At 44.5% G+C, this 18,355-nt stretch overlaps 1 protein-coding gene across 4 annotated transcripts in view; it reads left to right on the top strand.

The window, feature by feature from the left end:
• RANBP10 (RAN binding protein 10) overlaps positions 1-18,355 on the top strand; it is a 91,331-nt gene that overhangs the window by 6,166 nt on the left and 66,810 nt on the right. For 3 of the 4 annotated variants that reach the window (XM_054201473.1, XM_054201472.1, XM_054201471.1), the window contains exon 3: positions 16,499-16,551. In XM_054201473.1, coding sequence (XP_054057448.1) covers positions 16,499-16,551 — 53 coding nt within the window. Of the gene's footprint in view, positions 1-8,581; positions 8,843-16,498; positions 16,552-18,355 lie in introns of all 4 variants that reach the window. The other variant, XM_054201474.1, reaches the window with a different exon arrangement.

Genomic DNA, 18,355 nt, shown 5'->3' with positions numbered 1-18,355 from the left:
ACTCAGGAGGACAATTCATCTTTGTTGTCCTCTTTAGGCTGGGGCAAGGTGAATTGTCTCATGGGTGGCAGTGCTGGTTCCTGACCGCCATTTGGGTTTCTTGACCTGTTTTACCTGCCCGGGCCATGCAGTGGGTTGTGATGGAGCGTGACTGGGCAGGACATCCTGGAGGCTAACCCTGATGGCACGGATTCCCGATTCTAGCAAAAGTCATCTGTCCGGCAGCCTCCATTTCTGAGCTGCTCCTGGGAAAGACAGTCCAGCAGCCCATGGATTGCCTTTGCAATGGCAGTTTGCTGTCGACAGCTGTCTTTTTCTGGTAATTGTTTGCTTTTGGACAGTGGCTTATTGCCGGATACTTGGGCGTGCTGGCGTTCTGCAGCAAGTCGGACCTCTCCAGCGGTGGCCGAGCTGCTGTCTGCCCACGGTGGCTCTGCGTGTTCAGTGCAAACAGAGCAAGTGTGGTCTGCGGGCAGAGGAGGTGCCAAGCGGCACAGCCCTCTGTGCCAGGGGAGCCAGACAGTTCCACGAGGACTTTGAGCCGTCTCGGGAAGGCTGCTGAAAGAGCCAGTCTAGCTTTTTTCCTTGCCATGATTTAGGTTGTTTTTTTTTTTTTTTTAATTTTTTAAACCCTTTCCTTTGTGACTGTGTAATGAGCTGGATCACGTTAACTGTCTTTTTGCTGGATCGGTCCTCGATACAGTGCTTTCTGTGCATCAGGTGGGAAAGGGGAGACCCAGAAGGGTGGAAAATGGAGGGTGGGAAGACACGGGCAACAGGGTGTGTTGGTGTCCTCCTTCCATCCCCAGCTTGAAGTGTTTCAGAGTTGCTTTGAGATGTCCAGAGATGTCAGTCGGCACTAGTTTAGGTTTCTGAGAGAGGGAGGAAAGAGTGCTTTGAGGAGAGCGGCCGAAGAGCTAATCTAGCTTAGTCCATACCGTAGTTTATTTGAAATCTTCCTTTAGCTGTTTTACACAAGCGCACCATATCCCGGACTTAAAAATAGCTTAGTTTCTCTCTGGCTGAAAAAGAAAAATAAAGGTCAGCTGTATTGGTTGTTTAGCAGTCTTTACATTAGTAACAAGTAATCTGTCCCTCTTCCTTGCTTACATTTCTCCTTGCCAACTTTCCATTTCTCCTCAGCGTATGGGGAATGTGATTGCTTTTTGAGAAGCCTTTCACTCGTGTGCTCTAATGGTTTCCAGATGCTGACAGAAGGCCTGTCCATGCGGTGCTCTGACGTCGGTGGCTCTCATGGCACGCTTGTCTGTGTGCGTCCGTCGGCCGGTGATACTGCGGACACCGTGTAATGTCATGCATGTCTGGATGTGGCTGTAGGGAAGGCTGAGGAATATTCTGGGGCAACTGAGGATTTCTAGTGCCTGCACGTGCTGTGTGGTCCCTTATTTGTATTTGATAAGCCTGTAAATAATTGATTTCCTCCCTCTTTTTGTTTTGTTCCGTCCTGGTTTCCAAGAATCCAAAACCAGCACAGAGAGGGGGGTTGTTCTTCTGTTTGCAGGTATGTCTGCTTACTTGAATTTATGCTGTTCCGCAGACGTTCATTTAAACAAACCAACACATAAATAAATCCCCCCAAGTATATTCAGTAAACAGTTCTCACCTTGTTCCCATTTGCAAACAGTCTTGCCCAAGCAAGTCCTGCTTGCTCGGCTACTGGCTGCCTGAGCTTTGGTGCTCTCAAGTGTAGAGACACTCTCATTTTCTGTGGAGGTTTCACCTCGGTTGATGATGTCTCATATGAGTTGTTATTTTTGGTCGCCGTTCTGCTAAACTCATGCAAAAGGGGGTAATATCGAGGGCAGCTTTTTCGATGTAAAGCAAGTTGTGGGATTGGAATATCTGATGCGCAGTTGATAACTTTTTTTTTTTTAACTGCCTTTTTTTTTTTTTTGTTTAAAATCAATGAAGTGGAAAGCGAAATTCAGCGCTTTGTAGTGGTATCGTGGGCCCGTCCACTGTAATGGCAGAATATCGATTTCTCTTTAAGATAATTTGTGAAATTAGGAAACGAAATGGAGGTAGTGATGGTGATGTGTGACTTCATCGCCTGTGATGTGTGCATTTAGGTATGTCTGAGGTATCTTCTAGATTTACTGCTGTGATATTTTTTCTTTCTGTTGATTTTTTTTTTGTGTGTGTGTGTCCGGTTAGAGTTGTAAGATTTTGCCCAGTAAAGAAGAAAAGTTTCAGGAAACGATTTTTGCTCGCATCTTGCTCCTCCCCTTGCTGTTTCCGAATGCCTCTTCTAGAAAAGGTAGGAATATGGCAAAAGTAAACTCTAGCAAGATCAACTGAGCATCTTTAGAATATGCTTCAGTTCTTTAGCATGCATTTACAGTTGATAAATCAAATCACAGAATAATGGGAACTAATTGTTTAAATGTTCTAGGCTCTCCGTTTAATAATTAACATGCAAGTTGCGTAACTTTTATAGAGGGGAAACTTTTTACCTTCACTTAGGAAGCTCTGGGATGATGAACTGCTAAAGAATTTATCATCTGCTGTAAAGCTTGACTTTTTCTTCAGGTCTGCCACTGGCCCTGGATTGTATTAACTGTGTTATATCAACTGTGCTGCCAGGTTGATTTTTCGTAACTGCTTCTCTAGCAACGGGGTTTACATTGTACCTGCGGTATAAGGCTGGATCTCCGTTTCCATGCTACAGTTTCAATCCTAGAGATACAATCTTCCTTCCTATTTTACAAGCTCTTTGTATCGATGCTCTCCACGTCTTGCCTTTGTTCCTTGTTGTGGGGGTGTCAGCGTGTGAAGATCTGTGAATTCAGCGTGCAGTTGCGTTCCCAGTGCTCTCCCCAACTCTCCGGCTATTTGTTATTTATTGCTTTAAAGAGAAAGAATTGTTATTTCGTAAATACATCTGTCAAAACTCTGTGTGTTGCTTTTTCTGAAATGTGTTTTCCACATAAAAAAAAAAACAGTTCTTCTGTAAATATTGCAGTTATTTTTTTTTCCAAAATTTCATGAAAACTTGTGTTAGCTGGTAAATCCTCCCGGTGTAAGAATTGTTACTATCAATTCCCTGATTGAAGCCTAAACCAGAGCAAATTTAGCCACAAGGATGGGAGAATACCTCTTAAGAGGACGAGCTACCTGGCAGCAGAGTGTTTTCTTCAGATTTGGGTATTGCGTTTACATTGTTCCCCCTGTGTTTTAGCGGAGAAAGCAGAAACTTGAGCTGCTGTTCTGAAGCTGACTGTTATGAGGGACTGAAACGCAAAATTAGTCTTCGGTGTGAAACTTGTAGCCTTTATATGACTTGTCCTCCTTTGGATGCCTTTCTGTTGGGTATTGGCGGTACCTCTAGTGTCTGTCTTTGCTGTTTTCCAGGCTTTGTTCATGGCAGAAAAAATGGACTGTTGCTTAGACTGGCAGTCAAACAATCATAAGTCCGTTCAGTCATGGAAACCTATTTAACTGCCCTAATATATTGAATAAAAATTTTCAGCAACTCTGAACGGTGCATTTGGAAGTGAGGTTTGTTAATCAGCGGGAGAAACTGAACAAAAATTCTACTTATTCAGTTGGGTGTAACCAGAATAAATAATCAGAGAATGAATATCACTAATGCTTTATGCTGTTCCCAGACTGTCACGCCATTTGCCACTGACGTGGTTTATGTGAAGTTTGTTGAATAGCAGCTGACTTAGAGAACAAGTCAGCTGTCAAGAGTGAAAAATCTGAAGTTGGATAAATGAAGTTGGTGGGACACCTCAGCTTTGGATGCCGTTGTTTCCGACCACAGCGTGTTGCAGGGTTTGGGGTCCCATTGGATGTGATGGTGCTTGTGGTGGCAGATGGACGAGTTGGTTACTTTGGCCAGATCCCAGCGGTGATTTTAGCCTGCTGAGGCTTGTATTATGCCTTTTCTTTCTTAAATGGTGCTCAAGTCAACTCTTCATCTCTCATCTGTGTTTTCTGTCTTTCAGTATTTCTACATATATTGCTAATCTACATCATCAGTCTTTTCCTTTCCTGAAGGTCACACAGAAAAGGGACTGATCTGACCCTTCCTGCAGCTGACAGATACCGGTTGAACGGGACCCTAAAATTGGAAGGGAGCTGGGAATCTGATACCTTGGTCTGGCAAAAACAGTTTTTTATTCTTCCTGTGTGGTTTTGACAGTATTTACTCATAAACAGACTGAGAAGATGTGTTATGTTACCAGATTGCCACCTCTTAAGTTTGTTCTGCTCGCTCACCTTCTCTTCCACACTCCCTGGCTTTTAGAGCTTCTCTGCCTTTCCTAAGGACTGACGAGCAGTGGCTACAAGTGGCTCAGGGTACTTGTAGTTGTTTTTAGTGAGAACTTAAGAATTTTATTTTCTTGCCTTTATCTACTTCTTTTCAGCCTTGCATTATTTGTCTTTACTGACCTCTGCTTGGGGAATTGGGATTCTTTCTGGAGCCCGTCAGCGCTATTTCTGAAGCATTGTTACAGAACAGCACAATATCCGTGAATAAAGCCAGAAACTCTTCCACTTTAGAGATTCATTATATTCCATTATGAACTAGTTCCAAAATATTTATTGTTAAGACTGAAGAGTCAGAGGCAGTCGGAATCCAGTGTTTTAGAGGTAATTTTTTTGAAACAGATGTAACTTGTTTTTTCCCCTGCCTTAAAATAGCACGCCCCTTCCCCCACTGTAACTGCGACAATGTGGTTTCAGGTGGTAAATTGATATGGGTTATCATTTCTTGCCACTCTTCAAAGCTGGCACGATGTCAGGGCCCACCTCAGACAACAGGAATGACAGTCCAGAGCTTCGCGCAAGAGACTCCAAATGCCTCTGAAATGCCGCCAGTGCGATGGGTGTTGGGTTAATCTCTAACTTACTAATTTAGCTTGGTTATTTTAGACTTAACTGTGTGTGTTGGAAGAGTGGGGCGCAGGATAGCTGGGAGGACAGGATTCCTCGCAGACAGGGGTGGTTATTAGAAACAATTGCAGGATGCAGCGAGCCTTTGAATCACACGCATCCCTTGTTCGGCTCGTGCTTCAGCTGGGTTGCTTGGTCTTGGCTGAGCCATGTAATAAAAGGCCAATCCCACGAATTTCTGCCGCGTGTCAGTGATATTGTTAGTTCACTACCTGAGCAGGGCACGGCTGCTTTACTGGATGTCATGACCTACAAAACAAATGATTTAATGTCTCTGGTTTTAACTCTCTTTAAGTTTGGGCCTCGGTATACCTCAGCGTACCTAGTAAAGCGCGCTCTAAGGAGAGGCCGCTGCATCAGGGCGTTAGCGGCACAGTAAAGACTTCTAGGCTGGTCACCATTAGGTAGCCAACCAATGCTAAACCCGTGTTTTTCACCTCCTTACCCCAGGTTTCAGATGGAGTGAATTTTGCCTGCCTTCTAGGCGAGCTTCACAGGCAGTCGGAGGAGCAGCGGCATGGGTTGTTTCACCATCCTGACTTTGGTACCTTTCAATGGGTTAAGAAATAAATAAAGAGAAATGGTATGAGCTTTCTTTTTGTGGGAGAGCCTTGATAAATCTGCTCCGGTAACTGTCAGAACTAGCATTTTTGATTTTTCAGTTTTCTTGGAGAAAGTCTTGCAGCTTTTTGGGTAAAGAAATGCCGCCTTTGTTTAAAGTGTGCTGCCCTGGTCCAGTTATGTCCGTGGACTAATTGCTTTCTTCCTCCTTCTGCCCCACCTTTATTTATTTTGTGTACAGCAATGCCTCCCAAGTGCTGGCTGCTTTCCAGGCATTCAAAGGGAGATGTTCTTTGCTCCTGGCGTTCTTAGAAGTGAAGAATATCAAGTATGGATATATACGAGTTCTGTTGCTGTGTTCTCCTCGGTTCTACCCGTGGAGTTCTTCATTCCTGCACTTGAAAAGCCAGATAGATGCAAGTGCTGCACTTTCAGCATTAGCTACTTGCTGTCAAAGGGCAAGTCTGTTCTTAAGTTTTTCTGCTGGGTTCATGAGGATTTTTGCGGGTTGCTTGCACAAAGTAGCTTTAGACTAGCCAAAAAAACTCTTCTTATGTTGACTTTTTGGCAGGCTCTCTGGGTATCATGTTTGTTCTGAAGAAACATCTTTTGACTTGAAGGCTTGCTTGTAACATGGGTGGATTCCCCTTCTGGGGACAAACCAGACGCGGCCATCAGTGCACTTCTCTGCTCGTATGACCATATAACACTTAAAACAGCCTCTTTAAGAGATCCCTTTTCTTGAATTTGGGTTAGTCAAATACTGTCACTCCTGTGAAATAACTTTTCGCGTAGCTTTTTTGGGTAATTTCTGCCCAGTGACAATATATAATCCTTCCTGGCTGAGTCAGTGCATCTGAGATCTTTGGTATCTTTAAGAGTTAAATTTTAATTTAGAAGTACAGTCATCATTTTGGCTCTTTTCATCTCTTTTCCAGGGGAAGTCTTTTCTTGGCAGAAGCAAAAAATAATACATCCTTTTTTTTTTTAATTTAAAATATACAAATTTAAATTTTGACATTTTAAAATATCTGCACTGCACAATCTGCCACACAAGTTCTCTTGGGAGCCAAAAGTGAATGCTGCTCCTGTTCAAACGTTGCTGTGCTGGAGTAGCATAAATGCAGATGTTTTACTGCCGAAGTACTTGGGAACTGGGGGAAGGTACCAAAAAAGCTTTGTCTGTTTGAACTTAATCTTACCGTGGTCACAGTGCTGTTAGATCTAGAGGGGGAAAAATGTTGGCAGTCCAGCTGGTGGTGTGCCGTGCAGAGGCGTGTGTGGAGCCGGCATCTTTTGGTGTGGGGGTTTGCTACCGAGGTCCCTCCTTCATCTGCCGTGGCCAAGGAGAGCCGGTGCTTGGATAAAAGAGCTGATGTTGTGGCTGGTGGTAAGCGCGGCTGTTTCACTCTATTCACATTTTAAAAAGCAACCAGTATTGACTGGGCAGGGCTGAGGTGCAGCAGAAGTCTGGAAAAATTTGGTGCTATGGTAACTGCTGAGGCTGCTGGTGAGTGGAAACAAGACTTGTGATTGAATCACTAGCATGTGTCTGCGTTTATTTTTGTCTGTCTGCTGTATTTGGAATTGATCTACTGATGCAGCATTTTTGAAGCTTCTGATCGGGTGTGGGGGGCAGTTCCAAGTACTCAGTGTTCACTGCTGAGAAGATGGTTTTAGGAGGTCACTTTTGCCTGGCTTTAGTTCAGGTACATATCTTACATACGATGGCCAATGGCTTTAAATGAATCATTACCCAGAACCCTAAAACAAGATAGATTTTCTTTTTTTTTTTTTTTTGTTTCCCCTGTTTGAAACTGACATTTCTGTGCATCCTCTTCTAAGAGGCTCTTTGAATCCCTCAAAAAGGGGCTCCAGTTAATGGATACCCCATACGGAGTCTGACCACACCCGAAACCTCCGAAAGCAGTGATGTTGCAGGCGGGCAGACTCCGTAGGGATTTATGTTGAATGATATTGAATGTTATAATTTATTCTTTAAAAAAAAAAAACAAAAACACAAACAAAACCAAACCAAGCAGTAGGTTGTGCTTGATGATGCCCACAAATACTGTTTAACTAGTATTGAATGTGTTGTATACACAAAACCGGTTTGGAGCATTTGGAGTCGAGGAAGCGAGAAGCTGTTCTGCACCAAGCAGTTCAGAAAGCAGCTGATGCTTTTGGTGGTGGTGGAGTTGAAGATGAATTCCCCCCCCCCGCCTCTAAATTTTCAAGAGAATAGAGCCATTTTTTTAATCTGAGGCTCTGTAGGTCTCAAAGCTCATTTTATCCGTCACTTCTGATATGTTAATCTATAGTAGATGGGAAAAGCAAAGTAGCTAGCATCTTCTAAAACAAGAACCAGCAATCAAGTATGTGACAATTAAAAGTTGCGGATATAAGCTGTAGGCTGTGGAGCTGAAATCCAGAATGGCGAGAGAGTCTTCCTTTATTTTAGGTTGTCTGCAAATGCTGTGTACAGTTCTACAGTCATTATGGTCTTATTTTTAAAGTGTGTCTCAAGCTTTAAATGGGAGTGTAAGTTGAAGAGCAAAATTTTGTGAACAGGAAGGCTTGTGGTCATGTTCATTTTTTTTTTTTTTTTCAGTGACACACTTCCAAGGTGTCGTGTATCTAGATGAAAGTGTAATCTTAAATTTAGAATTTCTGGATTTGTAGTACTTGCTTTTCCTAAAAAATACAGACTTCTAGCCCAGATTTAAAGCTGTGTTGTCTGAAAATGGAAAGATACTATTGTATGCGTTTTTGCCCTAGGTTATGTGCGTGGGGTTTGCTGCAGAACACAAAAGAGGGAGGATGAATCTGCATAGAAAATAATAAAGTTAAGCAGGATAAGCTGGAGACGACCTGTTTTATCCAAGTTCAACAATTGCATTATTTCTTGTAATTTCCAACAGTTTGCTGGGTATTGCCGCCCTTACGGTGACAGTGCAGTGCAATGACCCAACAAGGGATGGGGACAAAAGGGGAAGCCATCAAGATGCTGCAGCCATGATTCTGATGACGCTGTGTGCCAAGGACGTGTGCAGCAGCGGTGTCCTCTTAGATTCCAGGTGTCTCTGTTAAATTCCAGGTGTGCTAATGTCAACAGCAGCAGAAGTAGAGCCAGAGGAGCAGGCAGGCAGCCTCGGGCAGTGGAGAGGGACGGAGGTGGCCGATGGCCCTGCGCCAGCGGAGCTGTGCTGTGTGATACTGGAACTCAGGAAGCCCACACCGCCACCTGAAGGAGCTGCGTCGAGGAGACAAAGTGGCCATGGTTTCACCACGTTTCACCTTCAGCTCAGCCAAAGAGATCAGAACATAGATAGAACAGAAATATTGCCTCTGCCGAGAGGTATGTCATGCTCACTGGAACAAAATGTGGCAGCTTCCAGCAAATCCAGGAGGTCTCGGGCTTGCTAATGAGAGCTGGTGAAGGTGGTGGGGAGTGTTCTGCCAGAGTAATGGGGTGGTCTGCTCCTCGACAGTTTTTTGTTAAGTGTTTCCAGCCCACCAGTGTCAGGACCAAGCACCCTGGTATTATTGCACCAGGCTTAGATGGTGCTGTTATTGTGTGTGCAAACAATTTGGGACCTTGAATCACAGCGCCCCTGAGGCTTGGACAGTTGGCAGAGGTGGCACTTCTCACTGCTCTCTGAAGCAATACAGACCTGGAATGTAGTTCTAGCTGTGGACTATGGTCCCTGACTGCTCGCGCACGTAGTTGAAAAAAGTAAAATCAGTAGCAGAGGGTTCCAGACTCAGTAAGAATAAGAAAATTGAAATGCTAACAAGCACGCTGTCTTACCTGCCCGTGCGCTAAGGAGGTGGCAAGGAAGAGCTAGAGCGCTCCCTGCAGATACAGGGAGAAGTCTTCCGGATTGTGCCCGGAAGGCTGTAAACATAGCCTTAAAATGCAGTTTATTCTTTCTAGAAGTGTGTATGTCGCATGACTGTGTGAGACTAAATTTTTAGATGCCATAAATGACTGCTTCGGAGAGGCTAGTCGGGGAACTCACGAGAAAGGATGTAACTTCTGACTCATGCTCTGAGCAGTGCAGAAGATGTTTGTTTTTACGTTGCTCTGCAGCACTGACCGTAAGTACTAACGTTTAGCGTTCTCTGAGAAGCACCATAAAAAGACCCCCAAACCCTACTGTTTCAGTGTTCATCAAAAAAACCCCACCACCCAACCACAAAAAAGCCAGAAAACAAACCTGTATAAATTGAAGAAGCTCGTTTAAGAAGAGTTAATAAAAAGATGCAATCGGAGAGGTAAAATGCTTTCAGATGGCATGGAGACTGTTTAAGGAGACATCGTATTGGAGGACTTGGAGATACTCAAAATGACCTGACAGTTGTCATAATGAGGGTGAGAGAGGATAGTGATACACCCTCCGAAAGCTGGAATTCTATTAGATGAGAAAAATGGAAAGAGCAAACTTTAAAAAAACCAATAATGTTGGCCAAATGACTTGAGGGACATCTGGCTCAAGGTCTGAAACATTAAAGGAGTATTTTGCCCTCCCAAAACATCAGGGAAGGAAGCAGGCTGGAGAGTCTGTAAAACCAAGAGATGATTCAGGAGAACTTTTTATGAAGGGCTCTGAAAAAGCAGGAATGTTTAGAAGCTCCCAAATGCCAGTGTTTGCTGTTGAAGGATTATCTGGCTCAGGTTGAAGAGTTTATACAATAGCAGTGGCATTTGTCAATAAAACACATGCAAATCTCTGTTTTTAAACGATTATCTGATTCCTGTTGAAGGGTTAATACAACAACAGTGTTATTTATCCATAAAACACAGGAACAAATCATTAGGGGTTATCTGGGTTTCATTCAAGAGGTCTAAAGAATGAAATAGCTGAGCCATTAACTGTGGAGTGTGATGTTTAAAAAGTCTTGATTTCAGAGGAGAGAAGAGATACGTGTGCCTGTGTTTTGTTTTGGGTTTTTTTTTTTTTTTAAGGGATCCAAAGGAATTAAATCAAGTAGTGCTTTCTCTTAAAGCGTCTTCCATCCTTGACATCTCTACATCAGAGCAGAACCTTCCTTGTTGCTTTTCTTTGAGTGGGCACTAGGTTCAGGAACCCTTCAGCCGAAGAGCTAAAGGGCTCGTGGGGAGGTGCCAGGCAGCAGCTGTCATGGCATGTTTTGTTTGTGAGTTCAGGGTTGTTCTGCAGATCAGGAACCAGTCTTTCCTGGGCAATCCATTCTCCTTGATGACTGGGAAGAAAGCTGGACTCAGCTGGTATGATCAGTCAGGACTTAGCTTGCGGCATATTTGTGTGCCTCAGGAAGTTCTGTCTCTTCTCGACTTAGTAGATATCCTGCTTCGTGCGCTTCTAGCCAAGAGCGTGCTGCCTGTCAGCAAAACTGTCCTGAGTCAAGATGTTGTTGAATAATTTAGGTTGGAAAGGGTCTCTGTAGTTCATCCAGTTCAGCTCCCTGCTCAAAGCTGGGCAAGCTCCAGAAGTTAGATCAGGTTCTTCAGGACGATGTGCAGTCAAGTTTTTGACTGTCTCTAAGGGTGGAGATTTGGTAACTTTTCTCGGCCCTTCTTCCAGTATTCAATCACACTTGTGGTTAAAATCTTTTCAGTAATATCTAATTGAAGTTTTCATTATTACAACTTTGATCACCCCTTCGCCTGTTGTTCTTAAGACCACAGAAGGGCATTGCCCTCAGCCTCTCCCCATCCATCGCGTGGCTTGAGCCCCCTGACTGTTTTGGTGGACGCTGCTGCACTCTCTCCAGTTGTAACTCCTCCTTGTGCTGGAGAGCCCTGGACTGACTACCGTACTCACGGGGCTGAGCAGACGGGAGCGGGTCCCTTCCCTTGACCCACTGCCTGCGTTCGTGCTAGTACAGCCCAGGGTGGGGTTGGTGGCAGCAGTCCTCTTTACACTTAATTATCTTGGTCTTTCCGCCTTCCCCCTTTCTTTCTCCTCGTCTTTTCCTTGGCTTTCCTAAGTCTCCTTTTCAGGTCACAGGTATTTGTTCTGAGCCTGTAATACAATGTTTTTACCTCACCTCTATGTTCCTGGAAGCATTTTTCTTATCCTTGATCTTTTGTCATTTAAACCACTTACTAGTCCATGAGGTGACTTTCTTTTTGTACCAAGACAGTTTCTTTACGATCTCCTGGGGAAGGACCTCACCACTGCTGGAACAGAGATGTTTTGATAATTTGACTATGGTGCCATGTCCTTTTCATAGCAGTTGGTGGTGTGGAGGAGTTCTTGGGTGGGGTGTTTTGCAGGCCATGGGTTTTTTTGTCATAATAGGGAAGTGGAGACCAGCAATCAATCTCTGTTCTTAAAAAAACTCAACTCTTTAGTGACACACAAGGTCAGAATAGTGACTAGCTGCCGTTGTCTTAGCTGATAACTGCCATGGTGCTGTCCTCCTCTCTGCTCAGGGGTGTTTCGAAGGAGTTCCTGGGACAAAGAGAAACAACAGCGTCCCCTCTGGACTCTGTGGAACAAAGGTGCTAGCAGTTAGGGCATCCCTTCTCAGGTGGAACTTTTTTTCCTATCTGTTGGTTACTGAGGAGTAGATAGTTTAAAGAATAGATTCTTTCATCCTTATAGTCCTCTACAAGTTTAAGCTTTGGGATGAATGCCTGGAAGTCTCGCCTTGTCTCTGCCCAGTTCATGTATCTTTTGAAGCGATGCTGGTCTTTACCATTGAGCTTTCTACATCAGGACAGACTACACAGGGCTTAATTTTGTATGGATCCTCTCCACTCCACTCTTTTGGTACACCTTGCCTGGCTATTCTACGGCGTGTGGCAGCAGAAACCTTTGGGATGTCTTTTGTTGGGCTGTATCTTGGCAGCCTCTGATCCCTCCTCGGAGGAGTGCGTGCCCAGGCAGGTGCCAGCTCACCTTTGGCTGACGGTTCCCTCGGCACAGGTGAAACGAGCCCTGTTTGTGCTGGATGAGCTGGTTACCCCGTGGAAGGGAAGGGCAGGGGGTGCCCTTGGGCTCCCTCCATTGTGACCAAGCGAGACGAGGATTATCTCCAGGGTGGGGCCAGTCAGATTTTAAAGTTTAGGGCTACCATCTGCAGGAAGTACTCGCTTCAGCTGTGTCCTGCGACTTGGAGCAGGGCAAAATACACTCAGGACGCGTGTTTGCGTTCCTGCACGCTCGGTGTCCATGCTGTATTGCACTGGGGCGTCCACTGCCCTGTCTCAATGAGCAGAGCGCCTGGAGCTCTTATTTTTGTAGACAGGCTGCAGGCTTTTAGCGTTTCTGCAGAGAATACCAGATTTGCTACGTAATAACATATATCCTAGATATTTTGGAAACCCTCACAAATCTCTTTTTATCTTTCTAGATGAGAAGTAGGAAATCTAGCCAAATGTCCTGGAATCTGTCCTGTGTGACTGTGGTGTTTCCGAGATAAATTTGTTTGCCCTAAATGCCATCAGGAGGTTCAAATCTTCTGCTCCTGAACTGGCTGCTGCCAAAGCCTCTTTGGGGTATTTTTCTTAGTTCAGCAATCTTCTTACTGTTTCCTTTATCAAACACTTATGCTTTCCTGGTGCTCATGTAATTACATAGTTTATACACGGTGAGAGCTGAAGGACCTGGACTGGCTTTCCTTGGTTGTAACTGGCTGTTACGTTGGCGTAGTCAGTGTTCACCTCAAGAAACTATGAAATTGAGGAGCCCTAGTCTTGCAGCAGGAAAACACTGAGCTGGGTGAGGGAAAGGTACAAGTCATAGAACCATAGAATGGTTTGGGTTGGAAGGGACCTTAAAGCCCACCCAGTGCCACCCCCTGCCCTGGGCAGGGACACCTCCCACCAGCCCAGGTTGCTCCAAGCCCCGTCCAGCCTGGCCTTGAACCCCTCCAGGGATGGGGCAGCCACAGCTTCTCTGGGCAACCTGGGCCAGGGGCTCACCACCCTCACAGCAAAGAATCTCTCCCTAATATCTAGTCTAAATATACGCTTTTTCCGTTTAAAACCCAGCACTAGGTTGTCCATATCATGATCGTGTATCATTTTCCTCTGAGAATAACCCTCAGAGGCCAGGGGCCAGCTAAGGGGAAAAGGCGGCCCATATGATGGTTAGCACTTCAGTGGTCGGGTATATAGATAACTGGTTTGTGACTCTGGGGAGAATGACATCAGGACTTGGCTGGCAGACACAAAGTACACAGCTGTGCCAAGGCATCTCAATGTTGTACCAGTTGCTGTGCGTGAAGCAATGGTTGTGGTCCCTGTTGTACTGAATCACAGAACGGTGGGGTTGGAAGGGACCTCTGGAGATCATCCCGTCCAACCCCCCTGCCAGAGCAGGGTCACCCACAGCAGGTGGCACAGGAACGCGTCCAGGCGGGTTTGGAATGTCTCCAGAGACAGAGACTCCACCACCTCTCTGGGCAGCCTGTGCCAGGGCTCTGCCACCCTCACAGGAAAGAAGTTCCTCCTCATGTTGAGGTGGAGCTTCCTACGGTCAAGTTTGGGCCCGTTCCCCGTTGTCCTGTCCCCGGGCACCACTGAAAAGAGCCTGGCCCCATCCTCCTGACACCCACCCTTTAAGTGTTTATAAGCGTAAGGTGTAGGGAAGAGCAGAAAAGGTTCTGTATGTAAAACATTTTACTATTACATGGGGAATTGAAAACCAGGACCCCTGCTGTAGCAGTCTCCAAAATGCTTTTCCCCACCAGTACCGGAAGAGAGGTGAGGAGGGACAGTTCTGGAGTGTCACTGAGGGGCTGGTCTGAGGAGGAGAGGTTTGGATCCTTTGGAAGCTGGAGCACTTCTGAAATAGAGCGTGATGTTTAAAGGGACTGACTCAATTTAAAGCACTGTAAAAACTGGGTTTCAAGTGTTTAAACTCTGGAAGGTCATGCTACCGAGAGGGGAAGTGTTCAAGACAGACAACGTTGGCCATGTTTGTGAAGATGTGGTGCTACTAGTTGAAGAGATCATAGACTAAAACCTGATTAATATATATTGTAGATCTCTATGGACTTAAATGCCTGTGTAAAGAGGAAAAAACCCAGTTATTACCATTCCCATCCTGTTTGATTGGGATGGTGATGATGACTGAAACACAAAAATGAAGTGCAGGAAATGGTTGCTGCAGGAGACTTAACCCACGTAGCTTGAAGAAATGTAACTTTGGGGTCAAATTCTGAAATAATATTTTTAGACATGGTTAATGTATACCTTTACACGAACAGGAGCCCAACAGTAAGTGTTAATTTCAAAGTGCAGTAACCTAAAAATATGGAAGCTTGTTAAAAACAAACTAAGTAGGGCAGCTGTTTCTGTGGTTCCAGGGGGTATTAAGAGACTCGCAAACCACGCAAATTAACAAAAATGGAACAAACAAAGCGGGTACGTGCATCAATATTGCACTGAGGAAGACGAGCCTTTGCGAAGGCTGGCCGTGCCCTGTTGAACGCCGAAGTAGGTAAAGATCAATCTGCCTGGATTTGCAAAAGCCACGTGGCGAGGTCCAGTCTCAAAAATTCATGAGGAGGGTGAAGGAGCTGTGGGATAAAATGAAGGACCTCGTGTGGTTGAATGGTCGGTTAGGCGATTAGCTGACGGCTGGGAAGCGGGGCAGAGAAATGAGTGGCCCGTGTGTGCGTGTGTCGTGCCTCCTCTCCTCCCTGCAGCTGAGGATGCTCACATGTGGGTTCTGCGGGGACGTGTACCCCACCTCTGATGGTCACTACCTTAATGAATGACCTGGAAGTGAAATGAATAGTAAGGTGATTTTTCTTGCTGATGATATAAAGCTAACTAGAGTTATAAAATCAAGGGCTGACTATGCATGATAAAATGAGAGATGCAGTTCAGGCTGGCTGGCTGGAAAATGATTCTCGTGTGGGGAGGATGAACAATCCAAACTTGACACAAAAAATGGTCCCTCAGCTGCCTCTTACAGTGCAGGGACAAATTCTTTGTGTTCCGGTTCCATGGAAAAAAATCAGCTCGGTTCTCATCTGCAGTCAAAAAATAAATGGAATAATTGAGACCAGGAGGGGGTGGAATAGAAACCAAACCAGAGGACATCATTATACTGTTGTCCGTAATAATCACCATGTGTTTGTGTTGTGAATGATGCGCGTGGTTCTGGTTTCCCCCTGCTCTCACAGAAGATAGAGGACTGGCAGTGTAGCAAGAGTGTTAAGAGGTAGAGATTACCTTCCATCCCAGGAACAACGGATCAGACAGTGAGTAGTCAGCCTTGCGAAGAGACCGCTGGGGAGTGGGGTACAAATGAGGACTTGAAAGTCCTTGTGAAAGTTAATCCTGTTCCTCTCTTCCAATTCTGAAAATGCAAGTATGGAGCGAAACTAGCTGGAACAGCGATGGAATGGTGGGGCTGCGGGATGTTGCCGTTTCAAAGAGCTTACGAAGGTTCAGAATGCGATGTCAGATTAATGGAGGAAAATCTGTCGGGCTGTGAAATACAGAACGACCAGCTTTTCCTTAGGAAAGTCTGTAAAATATGTGTTGGACAATGGAAGAATGTTCTTGGAAAGTAAAACCGTTTGCTCTGTCCCATGCATCCGCTACCAGCTATTCTTGGAGACAATATATTAGGCTGGATCGACATTTGTTCTCATATACTGTATCTCCCTTATGTATTTTTTTTTTTACTCTCTTGTTAATCACCTATATACATATTTTTTTCTGATTTATGGGGGGGGGGAAAAAAGCACAACAAAACAAATGCAGAAATTTAGTCGCTGATTGTTTTCCAGTCCTTTTCCTACCAAGTAAGAGCTAAAGAGTAACCGTAGTTGTATACCAGAAAGCTGTCGGTCACGAAAGCAGACTGACATTTTATCTTGGATTCAAGAGAAGTGTAAAAAAAAAAAAAAGTAATGGGATGTCTTCAGTGATTTCAACATCCTTACCTTAAATGGTTTGTGGCTTGTTTTCCACCCTCCTTCCCCCCGTATTTCTGCTGCAGGAAATCTCGTGGATTAGCCGTTCTGTGCTTGACTGATACTGTGTTTGGTTTTTCTTTTGAAGGTACATGGGAATAGGACTTTCTGCTCAAGGGGTCAACATGAACAGGCTTCCTGGTAAGTCGCTGTTAAGACGCGGTTTGGCTTATCAAACCTGTGGTAAAGTCTGTGTTAAACGTTCATTTGAAATAAAGATTTTTAACTCGTATATATGAATTAGTGACATGTGTGTTTCCATTAATAAAATGTCATGACTGGAAGTGTCTTACATCTGGAAGTTTCAAACTATTGAGTGTTACCCTAAATGGAGTTACTGGTGGTGTTAAAGTAGCCACGATGATTTTAGCAGATAATAGAAATTAATATTAAACTAATGAGTAATGGGTAAGATGATGAACTTTCAGACATGCAAAGCTCTTCTTTGCCTCTGAAAAACGAGCAGCAAAATAATTTGACATTTAATCTGTATATCCCACTTGACAAATTTACATGAAAATCTGGAAATGACAGGAAAATTGGCCTGTACATTGTCTCTCCTCTCTTCTTTCCCTCTTCCCACTGAAAAATTGGAAAAATGGGATAGAGTGGTATTTCCAGTTAATATTGTTGCTTACTTTGTTTGAAATGTTTGTTTTTAGGTTGTCCTCTAAGTTGGTGAAGTAGCTTCTTTTTCAAAAGAAATAATCGGCAATCTTTTTTTATAATTTTTAGTTAATACGTTGGATGTTGTTAACTTCAAGATTTGGATCAACAGTGACTTCTGTAGCAGGAATTCTTTAAGCTGGGTTTGAAACTAGAAGTTTTCTGTGTTTGGTAGAAAGCAAATGTTCTTCAGGTCCCAGCATGAATGACGGCTGGGACCCAGTCGTGGTGGGCTTTTTTGTTTTTTGGGTTTTTGGTTTGTGTTTTTTTTTTTTTTTTTTCAGTCTTGAGAGTGGTTTGCTTCTGGTGGAGTTGTTTTAAAGCTGCAATGTGTGTTCAGCCCTTATTACGCATCTTGGTATCTGCACAGGACAATGTTTTGTGCCTGTCTTAACAAAAGGACGAGCTTCCGTAGGGGTTGCACTGAGGCCCTCGTGAATTCGCTTCTCGGTGAGGATTTTGCTTTCATCTTTGTGGTAGCTTGCGTATTCAGGGAGCGGAATGTGCCGGTTTTTTACTTACAACCTCCAGTTGAAAATGTTGCAGCGCTGGAACAAAATCCCTGACTATTCCATTGGCAAAATATCCAATTCCGTAGCTCTGTTATAAATTTCTGAAATGTATATTTCTGTAGCTGTTTCTGAAATTACGCTGAGACTGCAGATGGAGTCTCAGCAAGGAGATGAAAAGGAGACGGAGACAGCCCGGATCCTTGGATGATTTCAGGGAACAGATAACTTACTGATGCCCGTTCTTTTAATTGTAAACCTGCGTCTGAATTTTGCAATGGAACAGCTGCCTTCTCTTGTTACTGAAGAGAAGCATGGAGATCTTGGAATGCATGAGGGGAGCATTTGGGACCTTTCGTGTTGGATAAAGAAGAAATTTGGAATTGTAGGCTAATTGCATTAGTTAATTAGTTCGATTAAAATTTCACCAGTGAAACAATAAGCGTTGTTTTAGTGACAGATGTCAGTGCAGCGTGTGGGCCGTTCATAAATCACAACCATGGTTAACAGTTGCAGGGAGGCTTTGCTTTTCCAGGTGCCACTTTGATCATGTTTGATGGACCTTGGGAGTCTTCTTTTGGCCACTGGCAGAGACAAGTCCTGACACCTGTTGGTCTGACTGGGGCAAAACCTTCCTTGCATGAGTTTTTCTCTGGTAACTTCAGACCTGCCCAGGGAGCTTGTGGAACCTCTGACTCTGGAGATACTTAGGACTCGGCAGGACATGGCCTTGACCAACCTGGTCTAATTAGACCGCCTTTGAGCAGGCG

Source organism: Rissa tridactyla, chromosome 4 (genome assembly GCF_028500815.1).
Source record: "Rissa tridactyla isolate bRisTri1 chromosome 4, bRisTri1.patW.cur.20221130, whole genome shotgun sequence".
NCBI lineage: Eukaryota > Metazoa > Chordata > Aves > Charadriiformes > Laridae > Rissa > Rissa tridactyla.
Note: the sequence above shows the minus strand (reverse complement) of the source record. Positions and strands in the feature narration are given on the sequence as shown.